We start from the raw sequence: 24,289 nt of genomic DNA on the forward strand, positions 1-24,289 counted from the left end.
CTGCAGGAGGGGGGCCCGGGGGAGAAGGTAAGAGAGTGTGTCCTTCTGCTTAACCCCTTATTTACTGCAGTGTGTAAGTGTCCCAATGTTTACTTACATGCTGCAACACAAAGAAAGGATTAACAAGCAGAAGACAGAGATCTCTGTTTCACTGCTCTGATAGCCTCTGACTCTGATAGCCACTGTTATCAGTGCACCAGCAGTGAAGTGTATATGTATATATATATATATATATATATATATATATATATATATATATATATATATATATATACACACACACACACACTGCTTTGGGTTGTGCGTAGGGAAGGGGGGCCCCTTAAAATTTTTTGCTGTGGGGCCCGTAAATCCTAGCTACGCCCCTGGGAGTCGATGGTGGTGATAATCCTGTACTGTCCATAAAAAGACGGTCCAGTCCCCACACAATAATTTGCAGTAAGTGCTGTAACATCTTGTGCCTCCAGGTGGCGCCATTTACTTACTCTTATTCTTTTCCCAACTTTTATTTGCCATGCTGTCCTTTAGCATACTGAATGTATAGAGCAGTGATCCCCATCCTGTCATCCTCCAGCTCTTACAGCTCCCATCATGCCTTCTGCTCTTAGAGCATGGTGGGAGTTGTCTTTCTGCAAAAGTTAAAAAGCCATAAGCAACGGGATGCTGGTATGAGGGAGGTCACAACCTATGTGTATTATGAAGTACAGTATAGGAATACTTTGTGCAAGCAGATGAGTTGTACAGCTTGGTTACACTGCATTGACTTATACTACAGATTATACGCGTGACCCCAGAGGTCGACATTAGATGGGACAATCCCGCCAGCTGGGTGACCTGGAGGGCGGCCTGGTTAGTAGATTAGTCAGGGCCAGGACTGCATAGACTGTAGAGTATACACAGAGAATAGTGTGGTTGTCATTCCTCTACAGTCCTGGTGTCAGCATTTAGTGATTTCTGCTGTGAAGTGTCACTTATTACATGCATGTTCCTAGCGAGGAATCCAGGATGGGATTTAACCTCATTACAGTAACTCTGGGAATTTTCTTTTTTTTTTTTATATATTGTTGCTTCTGTAGTGCAGCATAGGCTTTTATTAGCGAGTAAGGGTAATCGGCCGAATCGTCCCCATTTGGCCCCACTCTGCCGCTTTATTGCTCTGTGACATAGAACGATCAGCCAATGATCGTGTCATCGGCTGATCGTTCATTTAGTGCTAGACCTAAAATCATCATTCCCCCACCGCGCATCGCTACGGTTGAATAGCGGTGCACGGCGGGCGACGGACGATTTGAGAAGCAGGAGCATACATTAACTGTCAGGTCTTTTGCTCCGCTCTGTCTTCCTCCCCGAGTCCCGCGCGCTCTATCTTCATAATGGCCGGTCAGCTGACTGAGCACTCAGCCAATCACAGGCCAGGACCCCCGCGGCCTGTGATTGGCTGAGTGGCCTGTCAGCTGACCGGCCATTCTGAAGCCAGAGCGCGCGGGACTCGGGGAGGAAGACAGCGCGGAGAAGACGACCTGACAAGTAATGTATGCTGCAAGGACATCTGTAACGATGTCCCTGCAGCCCTCGCTCAACAATCATCGGGCCGTGGAATAGGCCCAGTAAACGAGTGGCGATCTAGCAGATCGGCGCTCGTTTACATCGTTGATCGGGCCCTCCTCGGCCCGTGGAATAGGACCCTAAGGCTATATTCACACACAGTGAACAACCGGCCGTTCCGTGACCCCGGCGCGCATCAGCCGGAGCCGCTCGCTTCATAGTGTGAACTGACAGGGCTTCCTACGGCCGCAATTCATTGAATTGCGGCCGCAGAAAACTGACATGTCAGTTATTTGCGGGGCCGCATGGGATCCTGGCCGGAGTGTATACGATGTGTATACGCTCCAGCCTGGATCCCATTCAAACTAAGGCATTGTTACACCCCGCAAAAACTACGGCCGTTGTTGCCATCGGTAACAACGGCCGTAGTTTTATGTAGTGTGATGCAGATTGTAGATGCTATATACAGGCTTTGCTTTACAGCCATACTGAAATGATTTCTCTACCACTGCAATGATATCCTTATGCTGCCTACAATTCCCTTTGCAGAGAGGGGGTAGAAATAGTTTATACTGTATGAATAAAAAGTCACTTGATCTGTAATTGGAAACCTAGAAGACTGTCGGCAGGTAAAGTCCCCCCCCCCCCCCCCCTCCATCTAGTCGGCCCCTTCAGTATTCCCCTTATTATTATCTTAGGATAGATGTATGTATATACCAGGCAGGTTACATCTTGTTATTGTAGATTTGCCTACCACCTCTGCTGGAAGTTTGTTCCAAACATCTACTACTCTTTCAGTAAAATAATATTTTCTCACGTTGCTTCTGACCAATCGGTCTGATCCAATCGGGGTGGCGTCCATTACCGTCTCATTGCGTCTCTAAATCCATAGAGACCTGAACTTCCGGATTAGCAGAAGAACTTGCCGCTTATCCAGAAGCTGTTCATCATGACAGATACGCTGTAATAAAGATTTGTGCTTACACGCTGAATACAGCCTGGATTGTGTAATCGTACTAGACTGTGACCTGCATGAGTGGCTGCTCAGCTGTATGGAGGTAGGTAGTATAGCCCGGCCTGTTCTGTATAGTTCACCATAGCTGTCCGACATTGGAGCTCGGTCAGACATGTCCCTCTAACTTCCTTATTCCGACTCCGCGCCCTCAGACAGATGGTAATCCTATAAGTAATGGGTCAGTCTGTCTATACATATCGCCGTGCGGCCTCGTTGATGGCTCCTTCATTCACTTACCTTGTATCGCTATTAGGACCCTCTACCTTAATTTACACCTAATTCAGTCTCCTCTCCACTTATAAGACTTATTAAGGTAAAGGTAGAAGTAGAGGACGTTTACTATGGATGCAAGGTTATAGCGTGTAACTCTGTATGCATTGGTACCTCTCCCTGCAGGGTTATAGGGGTGATCCGCTTATAAGATAAAGGCTCCTAGCAACTAGCCACATGACTTTTCAAAACTTTAAGGGGTCTTCTAACTAGAAACTAATGGCTATTCTTAGGGCCAGGTGCTGCCCCCGCAACTACGCTTACAGAGTGACCTGGGGTCCTCTAGCTGCAGCTCTCACATTATGGAGGGGAGAAAGGGTGAAGACGGTAAGACTCCGCTCAAAGCCAGTAGCACAGCGGGTCCACGTCCGCTGCCCGATACAAGAGGGCACAGCAGTAAGGCTTGTCCCGCAAGAAACAAACCCTGCTATGGCTGTTTGAAGCCGAGGAAGAAAGACAAAAATGAAAAAACAAAAACTTCAGTCTTGTGTCCTTTAAAGTGAATCTCTGTCCCCCGGTCACTTACCAAGCTGGCTGCACCACTGGGTAGAGCTAAATGAAATCTTAAAAAAAAACTAACTTTATTTAAGCTGTGAATGGTGTCAAAGAGGCGGAGCCTATCATTCCCTGGAGCCACGATGTCTCACTGTGCTGTATGCAGAATGTACGTGGCTGATCATAGCGGTACGTCATAAAAGGGCAAGGCCCCAGAGAATAATAGGCTCCGCCTCTAACACATTCACAACCCAAACAAAGATATTTTTAAAATAAAATCAGACTTGGGCAACAAAGGTTTGTTGTGAATGCTTTCTTTCAGATCTATGGGCATACTATGCACACAATGGTAGTAATTTATATAATGTGTCCGTATTTTGGCACCAAAAGGCATCCTGAGAAACGGCCAACAAGACGATGGGGGAACGTAGCCTGACAGTGTTATCACATACTGTATCTCCTGTCCTTTATTAAAGGAGAAGTCCAGTGAAAATTTGTATTAAAGTTTTGTTTTCCCCCCTCAAAAAAAAGTTATACAAATCCCCAATATACACTTATTACAGGAAATGCTTATAAAGTGCTTTTTCCCCTGCACTTACTACTGCATCAAGGCTTCACTTCCTGGATAACATGGTGATGTCACTTCCTGGATAAAATCGTGATGTCATGACCAGACTCCCAGAGCTGTGCGGGCTGTGGCTGCTGGAGAGGATGATGGCAGGGGGACACTGAGGGACACAGGGCACTGGAGGGACACTGAGCATCCCCCTGCCATCATCCTCACCAGCAGCCACAGCCCGCACAGCTCTGGGAGTCGGGTCGTGACATCACCATGTTATCCAGGAAGTGAAATCACCATGGTATCCAGGAAGTGAAATCACCATGGTATCCAGGAAGTGACATCACCCTGATATCCAGGAAGTGACATCACCATGGTATCCAGGAAGTGACATCACCATGGTATCCAGGAAGTGACATCACCATGTTATCCAGGAAGTGAAGCCTTGATGCAGTAGTAAGTGAAGAGAAAATGCACTTTATAAGCATTTCCCGTAATAAGTGTATATTGGGGATTTGTATAAATTTTGGGGGGACAATACAATACTTTAATAAAAATTCTCGCCAGACTTCTCCTTTAAGCAGCCAAAGAGTCATCTCTGAACTCAATGAGAAAACCGATAATAAACGATTTCTGATTCATTTTCCCGTGTCCCCATCTTCATCTCTTTCCAGCCTGACCCCATTCATGTGCTGTGGTTGTCGTTTATCGCGACGGCTGTCGGCGCCTCCGCTCGCTGGTAGGAAACACATCGCAGTCTTATTTACATTGTCACAAAACTCTATAACTGTTTTGGGTAAAATTGAATAATTTGTTTTCTGCTGTGTAAATGTCTCCCCTGGAATGCAATTAATTCTGAATACACTGATGTATGGCGCAGTCATTCCGGGGCCGCCACAATAGCTTCCCCTAATAAATTGCAAATGTTATGTTTATTTGTTCATGTAAAATGTTACATTTGCGTATTTGTATTATCGCCTGAGAGAGTGTAGCACCAAGATCATTTATAAACCTAAGATGTACAGCGAAAGAAACATGGCCAGTCAGATGGATCCAGATCTTTACAGAGAAACATGGCCGGTCAGATGGATCCAGATCTTTACAGAGAAACATGGCCGGTCAGATGGATCCAGATCTCTATAGAGAAACACGGCCGGTCAGATGGATCCAGATCTCTATAGAGAAACATGGCCGGTCAGATGGATCCAGATCTCTATAGAGAAACATGGCCGGTCAGATGGATCCAGATCTCTGTGGAGAAACATGGCCGGTCAGATGGATCCAGATCTCTGTGGAGAAACATGGCCGGTCAGATGGATCCAGATCTCTGTGGAGAAACATGGCCGGTCAGATGGATCCAGATCTCTATAGAGAAACACGGCCGGTCAGATGGATCCAGATCTCTATAGAGAAACATGGCCGGTCAGATGGATCCAGATCTCTATAGAGAAACATGGCCGGTCAGATGGATCCAGATCTCTATAGAGAAACATGGCCGGTCAGATGGATCCAGATCTCTGTGGAGAAACATGGCCGGTCAGATGGATCCAGATCTCTGTGGAGAAACATGGCCGGTCAGATGGATCCAGATCTCTATAGAGAAACACGGCCGGTCAGTGAAAATTTAATCACATAGCGGAATCTATTCCACAAATTGCTGCAATGCTGAAGGTCAGAGGAGATCTTACCCTCCACTACATGGGGGGACTGGGCTGTTATAAAGTTGACAGGCGCTGGGCGATAGAAGATATAGGGCAAAGTCCAAAGCACATGTCAAGGTTTCATCTACAACCACGGCTGCCAACTGCGGGGATTTGAAACCCCACTATTCTGCGTATGAGGCTTCATTTACTTTTATTATAGCTGTGGTGGTAATGCTTGCTGTTGGATAGATCTTCGCCCTATGCGGGGTGTATGTGACCCTCCTTGATTTCCCACCACCATTTACCCTCTGTATGAACAGCAGCGGACGGCGGCTTCTTCTCCAGGGAATGCAGGTGATCGATCACAGCCCCATATCCCAGTGTAGATCCGCATGTGAAGCATTTGTTTAGATAATGGCGTGCCAGGATGTGTGATTGATGGCCAGGCCATTAGAACTCTTATATGATGGAGCGGGGGCTGATTGCTCCATACTCGGTGGTCTTGTTACTTGTATTTACATTAGCTGCACCTCTCAATGATTTATTCTGTACATTACATGTAGATGTTTCCGCTCCGGTCCAGGCAATCCATACTAGGCCGGGGGCTGTGGCCACTGTCAATCCCCTTTCATATTAATCTCACTTCTGATTGATTATTGCTCGCTGTATCACACTTTCCGCTTCACTTACCTTGTACATCGGACAGTTTTCTTCAGATGATTTTATCGTTATTTTTTGCAGCCATCATCATTTTGGTGTTGTTGCAATATGTATTTTTTTTGTGTATTATGTCAGAATTATGTATTTTTAGTTTGTGTCAGAATTAAAACCACAATTACATAACATCTAACTTTTTTTTATACTAATTGTAAAGGAGTTTTACAGATTTTGTGTAAATGGTTTACTTGTTCCGTAATCCAGTGTCACATACGGGGATCTGACAAGGCCCCTCATGTTAATCTCATCCTTGTGTGACATAAGCTACTGAGAACGCAGTGGGTATCTCCCCCCTAACCCGCCGTGGTATGGGATTTTAACAAGTCACAGGTTTCTAAACCTTTCCTAACCTTCCCCCTGTTCCTGCAGGGATTGTGTTTCACATGCTGGGCAGATTGTGTAGTATATTTACAGTATATATATATATGGCAACAATCTAATGTGTATGGTGTATTTTATCTCCTCGGAGAAGCTGCGTAGGTTACTGTGACAATATTGAACCCTCATAAACCTATGCTGTTCAGATACATTCGACCCGTAACTGTACTGACACCTTGCCGCCCCCTGTCTCCTGGTGCCAGTATTTAGAGGAAAAACAACTTATCAATGTGGTGCGGTGGAGCGGGCAATGAAACTGGCGTGGCCTACAGCATCGCTTCCCTAGAGAGTTGCCGCACGCCTAAGGCACTGATGTTTTGGGCCACACCAGTTTTAGTTCCCGCACCATATTAAGTCGTTTTTCCTCTAAATACCAACCCCCGAACCGGACACTGCATGAGTACCTTTATAAACGTGGTGCCGGTACAGAGTAGCTTTAATGGTGCGTTCACACCTACAGGATCTGCAGCTGATTTTCTGCAGCAGATTTCATTTAAATAACTGAGCACAGCATCAAATCTGCTGCAGATCTGCTGCAGATCCTGTAGGTGTGAACGCACCCTAAAGCATTATTGTGACTTAAAGAGATTATCTAGGATTAGAAAAGCACTGCTACTTAAAAACACAGCGCCCCCCTGTCCTCAGGTTTTGTGTGGTATTACAGCTACAGTCACTGCCAAAGCCCACACCCAACCTAAGGATGGAGATGCTGCTGCTTTTGGAAGAAAGATACCACGTTACTCTAAACCTGGATAACGTCTTAAGTTTTCTAGAAGCAGCCCTGGAAATTTTATGCCGTTACTGTCACACAAGAAAAAAAGCAAACATGTGACATGAGACACAGACATGGTGATGGGCGATGCTTTTAACTAGGCCAGCAGATGCACGATTCTGCAGGTACACAGCAGTATTCCCACAAAGCTGCTCCGCCATGAACAATCGCTGCTGGGGACTATGTCATGTTAGCAGTAAAACTGCTGTGTACCTGCAGAGTTATCAGTCTAGTTATTAGGGTGAGTGGGCATGCTTCCTGACGCATTTCCGGTGCTCACTGTGGCTTATCCTTACAATGAATGGTAAAACCTGTCGGTAAGTAACACAGGGTCACACCAGTCACAATAGGTGGTGGATACAGCTCATTTTCCTTTCCCCCCTCTCTGCATGGGGACCTCCACACAGCTCACAAAGCATGCCCACAACACTCTACTGAGTCAATGATTTAGGTCATGGACAGAGGTGGCAGCAGAGAGCACTGTGTCACACTGGAGAGAATAAACCACTTCCTGTAGGACATACAGCAGCTGATAAGTATTGGAAGACTGGAGATTTTTAAGTAGAAGTAAAAATACAAATCTATAGAACTTTGAGCCCAGATTATTAAAATTTTTTTCCCTACAAAAGGGGGGGGGGAGGGTGCAGGAAGCTAGATTCTAAAACCACAGGAGAAGAAGGGGAACTGCATAGATTCCTCAATAGACAGAGAGGAGATGCAGGAGATACTTATTTGTGAATTGACATCTATTATCCCTTTAGATTTTAGGATCCAGTATTGAGTCTTCTTCTCTTTTACAGAACTGCAGTTTCCCAGTAAGAATGATCCACCTGCAAAACCGGGCAAGGTACGGTCAGTAAGAGCGCTGAAACATACAGGATAATGCGAGATAGCGTACAGGACCGGATCAGGGGGCCGTGTCATTGGGCGGTCTCTGTGTCCTATTACATGGGACAATTATCGTGCAGAAAATCGGTATCAGTCAAACTTAAACGATAATGGTTCCATGTGTATGCAGACAACCATCGAGGCATAAATCGTTCATGTGTCGTTGGCCGTTGTTTAGAGCTGACCCTAAAGTCATCGTTAATCGTTCGCTAATCGATCAGTGTAATTCAACCTCATTCCTTCATTTGCTAGGATCAGATGAAGTAAACGATCGGAGTAACAATTGTATCACACGACTATTGTTCTGTGTAATATGTGAACGATTTTAGGTTAACGATAAATTATCTTGTTTGCCATCGTTGATCGTTAATCATTGATTGTTAAAAATCGCTTAATCTAAACTGGCCCCAGTTGAGAGTTAGAACTATGTGACACTAGTTGGGTATGATGTCACCCGACAAATGTCAAATACCAAAATCTCCTGACGTTGGAAGCAGGGTTGTGGTGTAGCTTTCTGAGCTTCTCCATCCATTGGAGATCATACATTACCTCCATTACCCTGGAATGGTTCATCTTCTAGTGGAGCTATTAAAGTAGAAAATGTGTTTGTCCAGCCCTGATGGTATCATACAGTCCTGTGTTGCATCATTGCTCCTGGACCTGTGTGTGAACATAGCCAGTGATCTAGGAATAGACGTTGGGACGTTCAGACAGTGCGTCCTCCGTTATTAGTGATCTCTTGTCTTCTCTTTTCAGATCCCCCCCTCTGCTGTGTCCAGGGAATCGGTCGCCCCCCAGTCTTCTCTATTCAGAGACCCCCCACAATCTACACAAGTCCCTTCTGTCATTCAACCCTGCCGATCTGTACTGAAGACTCCAGACATGGACCCAGACAGCGTCCACATCTCACCACTAGGTAACAGCTGAGCCCGGTCATCTGGAATGGAACGGACGTCCTAGAATCTAACCGGAGGATAAATAAGACATAGCAGCTGAGAACAGAGAGCAACTAGTAGTTAGTATGGTTGATAAAACACTATCTGTAACCCAGAGCAGCCGTATGATGTAGATGCCGGGGGAGGAAACCAGTCTGCCCTAAAAAAGGAAGCATTTTCCTCCGAAGTGGCGAATTGTTAAAAGATCTGCTACGCAAAATACTATTGTAGAAGTAGAAAACGCGACTGGGGCCGCCTGTTTACACAGCGCAATGAGTGGTAATCAATTAAAGGGGAACTGTCCGAGGAGGAAGCGATGTCCCTTACCTTCCTCCTTGGCGTCGTTCCGGTGCAGTTAGTAGTTTGCGCCATGGTCTGGGCACTGCCCGTCCATGGGGCCGATCAAGACTGCCCCTGGCAGGCCCGCCCCTCTCTCATTGTAATCAATGGAGCAGGCCGGCCGTGTGCAGTCTTTATCTGCGCTATAGGGGCAGTGCTGCTAATGGTCTTACCGGACCGTGGAGAAAACTACTATCTGCACCGAAACGGCACAGAGGAGAAAGGTAAGAGACATACCCTCCTCCTCAGCGTCTCCTGTGCAGTAGGGACATATGGTCTAACCTGCTAATCCTCTTTAAATGGTCGCACAAAAGATCCAATCTGGACGTTGAGCAAGTGCTTGCTCGTTCGTCAATAATCACTGGCCCTGTTAAATGGGACGGTCATCAGAAACAAGCGCTCCTAGGGACATTCATTTACCTGATCGCTGACCCATTAGATTTACAGGGTCAGTGTTATCTCAGCCTTCTCCCATTGACATTCTCCAGAAAAATGACCAATTCCTAATGGCAGCCAGTGCTTACAACTCGGTGCTCCTCCATTATCTACCACTGAACCCCTTTATATAGATTTTCCCTCTCTCTACATTCAGAACATATGCATGCTCGGCTGAGCTGCGCACTCGTGTGTATGGAGAGATGGGGAGAGGCAGCCATGTGTATAGGAAGGGGGCAACACGGACCTGTATTTTTCTGTATGTAAATTACCGATTGTAATGTGTCTTCTGGTTGTAGATATCGGTAAGGTGCTGTCTCCGATCTCGTCTCCTGTGTGTGACACAATTGCTCCGGCTGTGAAGGAGAGTCCACAATGCTGCCCAGTGAAGGCTGAGAGTACCGAGCCGGAGGTGATTCTTTCCCTATACACTCTTTAAGCTGATAGAAATGCTGTATGGTTTATTGTTTCCTCCTTCTCGTGGTAGGTTACATAGTGGGTTTTGTTTACCAGAATGTTAGAAATAATCAACGTATTGTCCTTATAATGGCCACCAAATTATATGCTGTGGCCATTCAGATTATCCTGCCTGTTCGGATGATAGAGGGGGGGCACATCAACCAGTGGTGTCCTGAGGGTGTAACCAAACCGCTTGTATTTATTGCCGCTCTGTCATTTAACAAAACTTCACCCTGTGATAGAGATGTGTAAAAGGTTTTGAGCTGTCGGGTGCTCAGACCCCCATCAATCACTAGAAAGAGTCTGGATGAGTGCACTGCTGAGCGCTTCACTGACCATTTCTCTCATCACTGCAGAAGATGGGCCATAGACTTACTAACATTTTCATCTGCTGCAGCTGACATTAGGAGAGAAGTGCTCAGCCTAGTGCTTCTTCCTGCTCATTCTATCAACCATTGGCAACTCCAGCCTCTCTCTCCTAACTGGTCAGTCTCCAGCCCATCTCTCTCCTCTCCTGATGGATCAGTCTCCAGCCCCTCTCTCTCCTCTCCTGATGGATCAGTCTCCAGCCTCTCTCTCTCCTCACCTGATGGATCAGTCTTCAGCCCCTCTCTCTCCTCACTTGATGGATCAGTCTCCAGCCCCTCTCTCTCCTCACCTGATGGATCAGTCTCCAGCCCCTCTCTCTCCTCTCCTGATGGATCAGTCTCCAGCCCCTCTCTCTCCTCTCCTGATGGATCAGTCTCCAGACCCTCTCTCTCCTCTCCTGATGGATCAGTCTCCAGACCCTCTCTCTCCTCTCCTGATGGATCAGTCTCCAGACCCTCTCTCTCCTCTCCTGATGGATCAGTCTCCAGACCCTCTCTCTCCTCTCCTGATGGATCAGTCTCCAGACCCTCTCTCTCCTCTCCTGATGGATCAGTCTCCAGACCCTCTCTCTCCTCTCCTGATGGATCAGTCTCCAGACCCTCTCTCTCCTCTCCTGATGGATCAGTCTCCAGACCCTCTCTCTCCTCTCCTGATGGATCAGTCTCCAGCCTCTCTCTCTCCTCACCTGATGGATCAGTCTTCAGCCCCTCTCTCTCCTCACTTGATGGATCAGTCTCCAGCCCCTCTCTCTCCTCACCTGATGGATCAGTCTCCAGCCCCTCTCTCTCCTCTCCTGATGGATCAGTCTCCAGCCTCTCTCTCTTTGCTCCTGATGGATCAGTCACCAGCCTCTCTCTTTTCTCTCCTGATGGATCAGTCTCCAGCCCCTCTCTCGCCTCTCCTGATGGATCAGTCTCCAGCCCTCTCTCTCTCCCCTCCTGATGGATCAGTCTCCAGCCCCTCTCTTTTCTCTCCTGATGGATCAGTCTCCAGCCCCTCTCTCGCCTCTCCTGATGGATCAGTCTCCAGCCCTCTCTCTCTCCCCTCCTGATGGATCAGTCTCCAGCCCCTCTCTCTCTCCTCCTGATGGATCAGTCTCCAGCCCCTCTCTCTCCTCTCCTAAAGGATCAGTCTCCAGCCCCTCTCTCTCCTCTCCTGACAGTAAAAAGTGCAATAATAAAATATAATATTCACATTTGCTGATAGATTTATTTGCAGACATAAATCTATGTAGACGGAGATATGCTGAGCAGCAGTATTATAAAGATCAGTATACAGTATATATCTGCTGTAGCTGTATATATCCCAGCGGTGACTTTATAGATGTGACAAATGTATCTGTATATCTGGAACTTCCTCCCCCTATCGATCTGATCGCTGCGGCAGCTAATGTCCTGTCATATGAATGTTGGATTTTTCCACCAGGCTTCATTCGTCTCTAAGAAAGAAGAATTTCCTGAGATTAAAGACGCAGCTGCCGACCCTGAAGGATCCTCTGACTGTAAGAACGACCCCGGAGATATTCTGCAAAAGGCGGAATGTGAGTCCCAATCCCGTGATTGTCTCCCCTCACGGATTGGTAAATTCTGGAAGCCTTTATCTTGCATTATGTTTACTCTGATTTTATTGGGAAATAAGCCAACAAACAAATGCGATCCAAACATTGAAACAAATGATGAATACATTGGCATAAGATGCAACCGTGATACATAGCACATCACATTTTCCATAGAACATGAAGCAGAACAATGACTGTACTGAGGATCCAAGATGGCTACGCACCAATACTGATAAAACTATGTGTAACCTAGCACCAAACGGTGCTACAATTTTTAGAGGAACATGTACGACAATAAGCACCCTCAAATGACCCTAAATCATAGGATTAATAAAGATAAAACCTGGTTGCAGTGCAACGAGGGCTCTAAGAAAAAGACAGAAAAAAGGAGAAGAGACATACAAGACAACACATAACAAACAAAGAAAGGAGAAAAGAAGAAAAAAAAAAAGGGGGGGGGAGGGGTAGGGGGGTGGAAGAGGAGGGGGACGGGGATGGAAAAGGGGAGGGGGCAGGGAGCACATACCTGCAGCACCACAGACCCGCCTCAGTTTCCAGACACCTCTAAAGAAAGTTAGCGAAATCTGGCGACTCAACAAAGAGCGTCCACGCCGTCCAGATCTTACGGCACACCTCCGATCGGCCCTGCACCCCGGCTACAAACTCCTCCGCCCTTTGGATTCCCTGCATCTCCGTGAACCACTCCTGCAGTGCAGGAGTGTCAACCGTCTTCCAGTGTCGTGGTATCACAGCTCTCGCAGCCGCAACAACATGTCGCAGCACGCCCTTCTTGTGAAGTGACATCGAGCCAGGCAGTAAAGAAAGGAGCATGGCCTCCGGGGTATTAGCTATACGTTTGCCTGAGTATGCCTCATACACTCCGAGAACTCCTTCCCAGAACACCTTGATTTTAGGGCAGCTCCACCAAATATGGAGTAGGGTACCCTCCTCCACCCCACATCGCCAGCAATGATCAGAAGACTCAGGATACATGCGGTGTATGGTGGTCGGGCATCTGTACCACCTGGTCAATAGTTTATAACTTTTTTCCTTGGAGCGGGAGGAGAGAAGAGAGCCCGTGCGTTAACGCGCAGATTTTTAAAGTCTCCTCAGGGGAGAATGTAGTATTCAGGTCCTTCTCCCACAAGGCGAAGAAGGACGCCCGGTCTGTATGGCATAAGGACAAAAGCAGGCCATACATTTTTGATAGGGTCCCTTTTCCCTCTCCACTCAAAAGAAACCACTTGTCGAAGTCGGTTAGAGGCGGGGGGGAGGAGGACACACCCAGCCCCAGGGATGCTATGAAGGAACTCAATTGGTTATATTCGAGCCAGGGCAGTCTCCCCGCCGGGCAATCAGCGGATGTCAGCGGTGGCAGTCTAGAATTCACAAGGATCTGATGAACCCTGGGTCGTGTATCTTTCTGCCAAACCAGGTAAGTATGAGCTGTAAGTGCCGGTTGAAACGCAGGGTTTTCAAAGAGAGGCGTCATGGGACCCGGTCTCGAAGAGAGTGAGTGCCGTGCGATCCAATTATCCCAGATAGCCAACGTGTGTTTGGTCAAGAAGGGCCAGCCCTGCTGTGTGTCCCGATCTGCTTTCGACAACCAGGGAGCTATTGTTAACGTTAAGGGAGCAATTGCAGCCTCCAGCGCCACCCACCGCTTAGTAGTGTGATGGTTTATCTTGCATTATTAAAGGAGTTGTACAGGATTAGAAAAGACACAGCTACTTCCTTGCAAAAACAGCACCACCCTCTGTTTCCAGGTTGTGTTGGGTATTACAATTCATCTCCACAGCAGATAGAGTAGAAAGCTGAGGGCACTCACCGCTCTGTTGCAATGTGCTGCATTTCAAGAATGCAGTTAAAATTTCAGTGGAGCTTTTCACTCTTCAGCAAACTCCAAACCACATCGCAGTATAGACACCAACATGATGGCCATTTCACACGCATGCGCGTTTCATCAGAGTAGCGCCCCTCCCGTAGGTCTCAGGTGAAATACCCGCTGTGACGTACGTGAAGTGGGCGTTACAGAAGTTTTTTATTGCATAAATATGCTCGTAAAACCTGCGGTCTAACGACCTTAAGGTTTTCCCAATATAAAATAAGCCACATGAGCACACAATTGCATCAACTAAACCTTTTATTTTGCAACATATAAAGTGGTTTGTCGCATCTAATTCCACCTAGGGTTAATGTTTTTGTTACTAGTGCTTGTTTGCACCGTGAACCGTTAGATTGGCACAACGCGAGTATCCAAGGCGGAGCTTCGGAGGGCGGTAGAGAAGGCCTTTAATAAAGATAGAAAATCCTTATTGTATAATAGGAGTAAAATCAGCAAAAGCATAAATTCACGTTTGCCTTTAAGTACAGTCCAATGGCAACTATAAAAGAGGTAATTAAGAAAAATTGGTACCTGCCATATAACGATCCAGTTTTGTCTAAACAACTTGCAGAGAGGCCAACAGTAGCGTTCAAAAGGTGTAAAACTTTAAAAGACATTTTAGTCCACAGTAATTCTAAAAGCGTAAGAGACACTCGAGAACCGTTATGGTTAAAATCTATGATTCCTAAAGGCATGTTTAAATGTGGGAGTTGTTCATGGTACGAACAAGCACTAGTCACAAAGTCGCACTCCACCACAGTTTCGTTATGCTTCTTAGTTTATTTTATTATCATATGTATATACACGCAAAGTTCTGCTCCGGGTAAAATTGGCACATATGGTTTACATTGTTTTTCTGGTTGTATCATATACCATTAAAGATGGCCGCCACTGTCATCCCAGCACACATGGAACTCCGGCCGCCACTGTCATTCCAGCACGCATGGAGCTCCATCCGCTACTGTCATCCGAGCGCGCATGGAGCTCCAGCTGCCACTGTCATCCCAGCACGCATGAAGCTCCAGCTGCCACTGTCATCCCAGCACGCATGGAGCTCCAGCCGCCACTGTCATCCCAGCACACATTGCACCAGCACACATGGAGCGCCAGCTGCCACTGTCATCCCTCCACGCATGGAGCTCCGGCAGCCTCTGTCATCTCAGCACGCATGGAGCTCCATCCGCTACTGTCATCCCAGCACGCATGGAGCTCCGGCCACCGTCATCCCAGCACACATTGCACCAGCACACATGGAGCTCCAGCCGCAACTGTCATCCCAGCACGCATGGAGCTCCAGCCGCAACTGTCATCCCAGCACGCATGGAGCTCCGGCCGCCACTGTCATCCCAGCACGCATGGAGCTCCGGCCGCCACTGTCATCCCAGCACGCATGGAGCTCCGGGCGCCACTGTCATCCCAGCACACATGGAGCTCCGGCCGCCACTGTCATCCCAGCACACATGGAGCTCCGGCCGCCACTGTCATCCCAGCTCACATGGAGCTCCGGCCGCCACTGTCATCCCAGCACACATTGCACCAGCACACATGGAGCTCCAGTCGCCACTGTCATCCCAGCACGCATGGAGCTCCATCCACCACTGTCATCCCAGCCCACACGGAGCTCCGGCCGCCACTGTCATCCCAGCACGCATGGAGCTCCGGCCGCCACTGTCATCCCAGCACGCATGGAGCTCCGGCCGCCACTGTCATCCCAGCACACATGGAGCTCCGGCCGCCACTGTCATCCCAGCACGCATGGAGCTCCGGCCTCCACTGTCATCCCAGCTCACATGGCACCATCTCCTTAGCCTTCTGCCACCCACCAATATATACTGGTTGAGAAAGGTTAATAAATGACCAAAACTTTTTAACTTTAATGGTATACGATACAACTAGAAAAATTGTGTAAGCCATATGTGCCAATTTTACCTGGAGAAGAACTTTGTGTGTATATATGATGATAAAATAAACCAAAAAGCTTAAAGAGTCACTGTCGTATTTTTTTTTTTTTGCAGAAATCAATAGTCCAGGCGATTTTAAGAAACTTTGTAATTGGGTTTATTAGCCAAATCTGCCATTATCTGCATGTAAAAAGCCTTTTCCCAGGTCCCCCCCTCCTTCCTCTTTTTCATCCACTCTGAAAAATCTGAAAATTGTGACTTGTTGCAGGAGACGTCCCCTGTCTGCTCTAGGGAGAGGGGAGGGGGGAGGAGGAAGGAGGGAGTTAGCCGGCAGCAGAAAGCAGATAACAGAGGATTACAGGCACGGAGCTGGGTGACAGCTGTAATCCGAGCTCAGACAGGTCACTGGTGACTGTCCAAGAAGATAACGGGTGAGATATTTGTAGATGAACTCTTTGTTGTCCTGTTTTGGTCTTTTGTTTAGCTCTCTCCATAGGAGAACAATGAAGACAGGGGGGGAGAGCTTCAAACTGCTTTTTCATGATAAAAATGCATTTTTGGGATAATAAACCCAATTACAAAGTTTCTTAAAATCGCCTGGACTATTGATTTCTGCAAAAAAAAAAATCACGACAGTGACACTTTAAGAGAGGTTCCCTGACTAGTCAGATCCGTTCATGTATTCTAGGTCTCATTTATTATGAAGCAATGTAGATGTGGGTGGCATAAGATAGACCAATGCTGTCTGCATCGTTCTGCAGTCCGGTATAGCCGCTGTGTGACGTGGAGGCTCCAATTCTAATAACGTGTGCAGTATATGTCTTATCCAGGACAACACCACCATATGACAACTCTGCCAGATCTGGGGATCCCTCCAGCCTATGGGGCACTGTATGTGGAATGTAGCAGATCCGGCTCCTTTCATCATTGTCGGACAAGTGTGCAGGGATTACCTATCTGTATGATGGGAATCTTTATTACGGGGCCCTCAATTACAATAAATCTTCATGTTTATGCTTTAACCCCAGATCCAGCATCTGATGATTTGCAAAAAACTGAAACGGATAAAAGTCCTGTGGAGAATGGTGTCGGGTCTAATCCAGGAGATGGTGACGAGATGACAACGCCGGAAAAGGTAGTGTAACTGTGATGTGTATAAAACTATCTGCCATCCTGGACACAGTGATCCTGGTGACCAGGCCTGCTGGTGTATAGTGGTATACAGGACAGAGATGATGGGAGATCCTGGTGACCAGGCCTGATGGTATATAGTGGTATACAGGACAGAGATGATGGGAGATCCTGGTGACTGGGCCTGCTGGTATATAGTGGTATACAGGACAGAGATGATGGGAGATCCTGGTGACTGGGCCTGCTGGTATATAGTGGTATACAGGACAGAGATGATAGAAACATAGAAGATTGTCGGCAGAAAAAGACCACTGGGTCCATCTAGTCTGCCCTTTTAGTATTTCCCTTATTATCTTAGGATAGATATATGTTTATCCCAGGCGTGTTTAAATTCTGTTATTGTAGATTTACCAACCACCTCTGCTGGAAGTTTGTTCCAGGTATCTACTACTCTTTCAGATGATGGGAGATCCTGGTGACCAGGCCTGCTGGTATATAGTGGTATATAGGATAGAGATGATGGGATATCCTGGTGACTAGGCCTGATGGTATATAGTGGTATATAGGACAAAGATGATGGGAGATCCTGGTGACCGGAGCTGCTGATATATAGTGGTATACAGGACAGAGATGATGGGAGATCCTGGTGACCAAGGCCTGATGGCATATAGTGGTATACAGGACAGAGATGATGAGAGATCCTGGTGACCGAGCCTGCTGGTATAAAGTGTGCGATGCCCTGGCCCCTAGGGGCCACTCCGCAGTGTAGATGGTGCTAACAGGCAGGAACCGGGGCAGCTGTAGGGTATAGGGTTGTCACGGTGAAGGCACGAGGGTGATACAGCTGGAAACCGGGCTCCTGACCATGACCATGCTCCATGACCATGCGGGAATACTGGGCATGCGATTTCTCGTTGTCCTTAGTCAGGGCACCAATTATCACACCAATGCCAAGGTTCAGAAACAACGGTAGTTGTATATTTATTGTAACGGTGGTAACAACACCGTAGCAACAGTCTCTCCGGATGCAACCGGGTATAAGGCAGACTAGTATAAAGCAGAGTAATGGGTGATGCTGCATTAGGCTGTGAGAGTAGCGTGCTGAATGATGGGAGTAGTAGTGAAACTGAAGTTGAGATGATGGGTGGAATGAGACTTGAATGACATACTTGCTGTGGATGATTAGAGAAGATGATGAGAGGAATGACTGAAGAATCGACACCCAGATGAGAATCTTGAGACTTGAGACAGGAACACAGCCAGTGGACTGGAGCAGCACAGCACACGCAGGCCTCTCTCTTAGCAGGGAGAGAGAACAGACACAGAACTTGTCCACTGAAGGTGGAGAACAAGACTGAGGTAGAACAGGAAGTCACATGGTAACCCCAGCCAAAGCTTGATAACCATTGGGGGTACCATGGCAACAGGGCACAGACACGTGACATCCAGCCATTGCATCATCACACCATTAGGCATATACAGTGAAATATACATGAGAAGTACCATACTTGAACACTGGGGGGGCGACATAATACCATTAGGCACTGATACCAAAATATACATACAAGAAAATGAATGGAATAGCAGACCTGAATACTGCAGGGGGGCGACACAATACCCGCAGTTTGCAGTGGACCATAGCTTTCCAGAACAGAACTGGTCATAGTAAGTGTGAGGATAAGAGGGCTGTTCTGGGACACTGCAAGTGGTATACAGGACAGAGATGATGGAAGATCCTGGTGACGGGGCCTGCTGGTATATAGTGGTATACAGGACAGAGATGATGGGAGATCCTGGTGACCGGGCCTGATGGTATATAGCTGTATGCAGGACAGAGATGATGGGAGATTATGGTGATGGGGCCTACTGGTATATAGTGGTATACAGGACAGAGGTGATGGGAGATCCTGGTGACCGGGCCTGATGGTATATAGCTGTATGCAGGACAGAGATGATGGGAGATTATGGTGATGGGGCCTACTGGTATATAGTGGTATACAGGACAGAGGTGATGGGAGATCCTGGTGACCGGGGCTGCTGGTATATAGTGGTATACAGGACAGAGATGATGGGAGATCCTGGTGACCGGGGCTGATGATATATAGCTGTATGCAGGACAGAGATGATGGGAGATTATGGTGATGGGGCCTACTGCTATATAGTGGTATACAGGACAGAGATGATGGGAGATTATGGTGATGGGGCCTACTGCTATATAGTGGTATACAGGACAGAGATGATGGGAGATTATGGTGATGGGGCCTACTGCTATATAGTAATATGTAGGACATAGGTGAAGTAAGATTCAGGTGGGAGCTTATGATGAGGAATGGCCCAGATTCTGTATGTGTAGAGATGAGTATGATGAATGACGGGCGACTATATATACGAGTGATGAGCTCATGCGATAAGTGAGGTGGCAGATAAGTGGTTGGCGTAGAATTCTCTTGTGCAGATGTTTTTATATTATTCCCACACCATCAATTATAGAATATAGACTTCCTACCAGTTTGATGGCTGCCGTATAATTCCTCCCCTCCATTTTCTTCACTGATTTTCTAGGAAAAGTCTAGAAAAAGTCTTCCCTTGTCCCCCGTGGTGACATTTATCATTGACTTCTATTGGAATAATAATCATTTCTCCCTTTCCCCCCCCCCCCATAGACTTTAAAAGTCCAGAGCTCCTGCTGGGCCTCGTTCTCCAAAGCTCTGAATACCATTCCTGTGACCATAAAGTCATCGAGCGACAGCTTCCAGCAGTTCAGGAAAGCGGCCATAGCCAAAGAGGAGCGAGAGAGAGCGATGAGGGCCCAGGAACTAAAGAGACAGCAAGAACTGCAGAGCGACAGAGGAGACAGGTGAGAGATGGAACACCCATCCTGTTACTTCTGTTATCAGCCAGACACAGTCTACAGATACATACACAGCGCCGCACACTCTATAGATACATACATACTTACACACTCTACAGATACATACACAGCGCCGCACACTCTATAGATACATACATACTTACACACTCTACAGATACATACACAGGGCAGCACACTCTATAGATACATACACAGTGCAGTACACTCTACAGATACATACTTACACTCTATAGATACATACACAGCGCCGCACACTCTATAGATATATATACACACACTTCCACACACTGTACAGATACATACATACACACACGCACACACTGCCGCACCCTCGATAGATAGATAGATAGATGGATGGATGGATGGGGGATAGATACACACAGTATAGTTACATACACACACACTGCTGCACACTCTATAGATACTAGATACATACACGCACACTGTATACATACACACACACACACACACTGCTGCACACTCTCTATAGATACTAGATAAAAACACACACACACACACACACTGCTGCACATCCTATAGATACATACACACACACTGCCGCACACCCTATAGATATATATATATACACACACTTCCGCACCCTATAGATACATACACACACAGCCGCATTCTATAGATATATATATACACACTGCCACACTCTCTAGATACATACAAACACACACACACACTGCCAAACTCTCTATAGATACATACACACACACTAATAACAGATACCTTTTTTCAATATTTACTGTAATTCCACTTTAAAGGGAATCTGTTAGTAGGTTTATTCCGCCTTAAATGAGGGCAGCATAAACTAGTGACAGAAATGCTGAACAGATCGGTGTATTACTTACATTATTCTGTTCATCCGTTCTCCTAATATGCAGGAGAATAGGATTTTTGCCACACCCCTCCCCCCGCCCTCCAGCTGCTGATTGACAGGTGACTGCCTATACACAGCATGGATAGATAACTGCCAATCAGCAGCTTGTGGGCGGAGTTTTCTGCTTCTCATGAATATCCAGGACTACTGGGCTCATGCACATAATGGAGAGGACTATTTATTGTCCATGTTATTCAGGAGGAGATCTCTGGATCAGCTGCACAGAAGAATGTAAGTGATACATTATTCTGTTTAGCTTCTCTGTCACTAGTTTATGCTACCCTGAGATAGGACACCATAACCCTACTGACAGGTATGTATATTTGTTAAAGTGATGCTGTCACCCCAGTTGTCTTGTAAGGGAGGAGTCAGTATACACAGTGGTCCCTTTCCTTCTGAGAGGATTCTACAGGAGACCACTTCTCACCAAATAGTTTTGCTTGGGTCATTAACATACATTGTTATCACATCTTTAGATGCCTATTCACACCACTAGATTCCATGTCTGTATGACTGAAGAGGCAGCAGTGTCGGACTTGGCACCAACCAGTGACCCGCCGCCATCTTTATACCTTCTTTGAGATCAGGATTCTGACTTTGCTGTAATTCCAGTATTTATATGTTTTACAGAGAAACAAAAGAAAAGGAAACGAGTGACAGCGCTTCCACCAAGACCAGGAGTCCTGATGTGCAACCCCTAATGATAGAAGAGGTGACTAAAGACCCCCAGACACCGGAGACAACCAGCCCTGAGGCCCGTGCCGAGGAGGAGCGAGCTCTGGCCAGGAAGAAGGAGCAGGAGAAACGTCGCAGAGAAAGTGTGAGTATGGCAAAACGTAACATGAGGCCTCTGGCTGCCATGGCAGGTCAATGTGATACTGTCCCCCCCCCCCTTCCCCCACCTCATTCTGTGTGTGGTTCTGTGCAATGTACAGTGTCACCTAGGCAGGACTTCATAGCAGTTGGGCCCCATCTCCCCGTCTAGGTGACACTGTACATCACAAAGAACCATAGACACATAGAGTAAAGGGGGGGGGGGGATTGTATAACTTTAAAGAGGTTATCCCGGCTTAGAAAAGCTTGGCTGCTTTATCCCTGTCCTCAGTTTGGTTGTGCATCTCCGTTCCATTGAAGTGAATGGAGCTGAATTGTAATACCACACACAGCCAAGATCACTCTGTATTGATGGAACAGCGGTCAAAGGCTCATGGGAGCCATTCCCACCGCTCTGTTTGCTGGGAATTTCCGGTCTCGCTCCGATTCTTTTGAAAAGAGCCGGCCACGCGAAGAAAAGGTAAATAAATGAAAAACACAGCCACAAAATTAATTAATTATTGTTACAAATATTAATAAAAAAGAATGGAAATTAAATGGAAGAATGAAAGAAAAAAAAAAACAGTCTGTGATTGGTTCTCTTTAAAGAAGGTGATCCAACACTGATTGCTGCACAAGATGTTGGTTGTTCCCAGTCAGTTGTTCAGAAAATACATAGAGAATAGTAAGCTGAAATCAGGATGACATCACAGAGTCAGCATAGAAAACTCTATCTATCTATCTATCTATCTATCTATAATGTCTGTGTGTATGTATGTATATGTATATATGTGTGTGTGTGTGTGTATGTGTGTATATATATATATATATATATATATATATATATATATATATATATATATACCTTGTGCTATACTCTGTGGATATATTGTATGTTTGCCCTTACAAATTGAGGGCTCTGTGTATAGATGTATGGGACGGTATAATTTATATACTTGACCTGTCATTTGATGAACATGATAAGCGCTGGTGGCAGACATGAGATGTTCCTGGTTGATAGCGTCCTCTCTAGACGTCCTTCATGGAATACCCTCTAGCGGAGGACGTGACAATGCCGCCTCCTCCACATCACGGCCAGAATTTACGCACACAGTGTCGTCTTCTTCCTTTTCCAGATGGCCGGAACCATTGACATGTATCTGCAGAGTGACATCATGGCTGACTTCGAGGAATATCTCTGCTGAGCCACTGACCCATGGCCTTCTATCGTCAACGTCTTTATGTTTGCGGTAACTTTTTGTAATGGCGCCATTACGTTTGTAAAACGCTTAATGAAATTGAATAAATCCATTGTCCCGTCTTTCTTAAATCGGACGTCTATCGCGGATCAGGCAGCGCGTTGACTAGATAATTGTATGTTTTGTCTTCTTTAAAGGGAAGTTCCCCTTTAAATCCGTGTAGATCATTGTCCAACCGGTGCAAAACTACAACTCCCATCATGCCCTGACAGCGAGTTGTAGTTTAGCCACAGGTTGCGGATCACTGCTTCACATTATACATCATGTTATTTATTTGAAGAATCTGATCATAATATTTATTTTCCTTTGATGCTGAATCTGTCGTCGTTCAGGTTTTTGTATAGTAAAGGCGACTTCTTTTGTTTATGAGGATTTTGTGTTCTTTTTGTTGCCTTTGTACAGCTGTCACTGTAATAAAAGCTGTTACATCCTAAATGCTGATGTGGTGTAAGAGTACGGCCCGCGGCTACAGGCGCCAACGCTATCGGTCAGCGGATTTACTGCCGTTCACATATTAAAGCGACAGGTTTACGTCTGGGTATCATTTATTTAAAGGACCGAACAGCCTCTAAGCTTCAGTACCATAATAGAATGTAAAGCTGATACAGGGCGGGCATCTCTTCTGAGCTTTTTCATTAAAGGGGTAGTTCCCCAAAAAATTAGTAAGTGCCAGAGATTTGTAATTTACTTCTGTTAAAAAAATCTCCAGTCTTCCAGTACTTACCAGCTGCTGTATGTCCTGCAGAAAGTGGTGTATTCTCTCCAGTCTGACACTGTGCTCTCTGCTGCCACCTCTGTCCATGTCAGGAACTGTCCAGAGCAGGAGAGGTTTTCTATGGGGATTTGCTGCTGCTCTGGGCAGTTCCTGACATGGACAGAGGTGGCAGCAGAGAGCACTGTGTCAGACTGAAGAGAATACACCACTTCCTGCAGGACATACAGCAGCAGATAAGTACTGGAACACTGAAGATGTTTAATAAGTAAATTACAAATCTCTGGCACTTGCTTGGACCAGTTAATTTAAAAGAAATTGTTTTGTTCATAAGTTATGGTGGTTTTCATGATGGACAGTTCGATGTTTAAAGGGGTTATTACAAGATTATTCATCACCTGTTTATAGCATAGATGAGAAGTATCTGAGCTGAGACCCCTCCCCACCAAT

The 24,289-nt window shown here is 46.4% G+C and overlaps 2 protein-coding genes across 6 annotated transcripts in view; both read left to right on the forward strand.

Annotated features, from left to right (window-relative positions):
- Nucleotides 1-9,046, forward strand: part of LOC138789095 (bromodomain testis-specific protein-like) — a 52,825-nt gene extending 43,779 nt beyond the window's left edge. For all 5 annotated transcript variants that reach the window (XM_069967665.1, XM_069967668.1, XM_069967664.1 and 2 more), the window contains exons 13-14: nt 8,195-8,241; nt 9,015-9,046. In XM_069967665.1, coding sequence (XP_069823766.1) covers nt 8,195-8,241; nt 9,015-9,017 — 50 coding nt within the window. In that variant the 3' untranslated portion in view covers nt 9,018-9,046. The remainder of the gene's footprint in view (nt 1-8,194; nt 8,242-9,014) is intronic.
- On the forward strand, nt 9,043-23,198 carry LOC138789096 (bromodomain testis-specific protein-like). Its single transcript, XM_069967671.1, has 7 exons — nt 9,043-9,198; nt 10,291-10,403; nt 12,245-12,359; nt 17,192-17,298; nt 19,958-20,151; nt 21,686-21,875; nt 23,005-23,198. The coding sequence occupies exons 1-7, from the start codon at nt 9,165-9,167 to the stop codon at nt 23,071-23,073; spliced, it is 822 nt and encodes a 273-aa protein (XP_069823772.1). The 5' UTR covers nt 9,043-9,164; the 3' UTR covers nt 23,074-23,198.
- Nucleotides 23,199-24,289: the final 1,091 nt, after the last annotated feature.

This window comes from Dendropsophus ebraccatus, chromosome 4 (genome assembly GCF_027789765.1).
Source record: "Dendropsophus ebraccatus isolate aDenEbr1 chromosome 4, aDenEbr1.pat, whole genome shotgun sequence".
Taxonomy (NCBI): domain Eukaryota; kingdom Metazoa; phylum Chordata; class Amphibia; order Anura; family Hylidae; genus Dendropsophus; species Dendropsophus ebraccatus.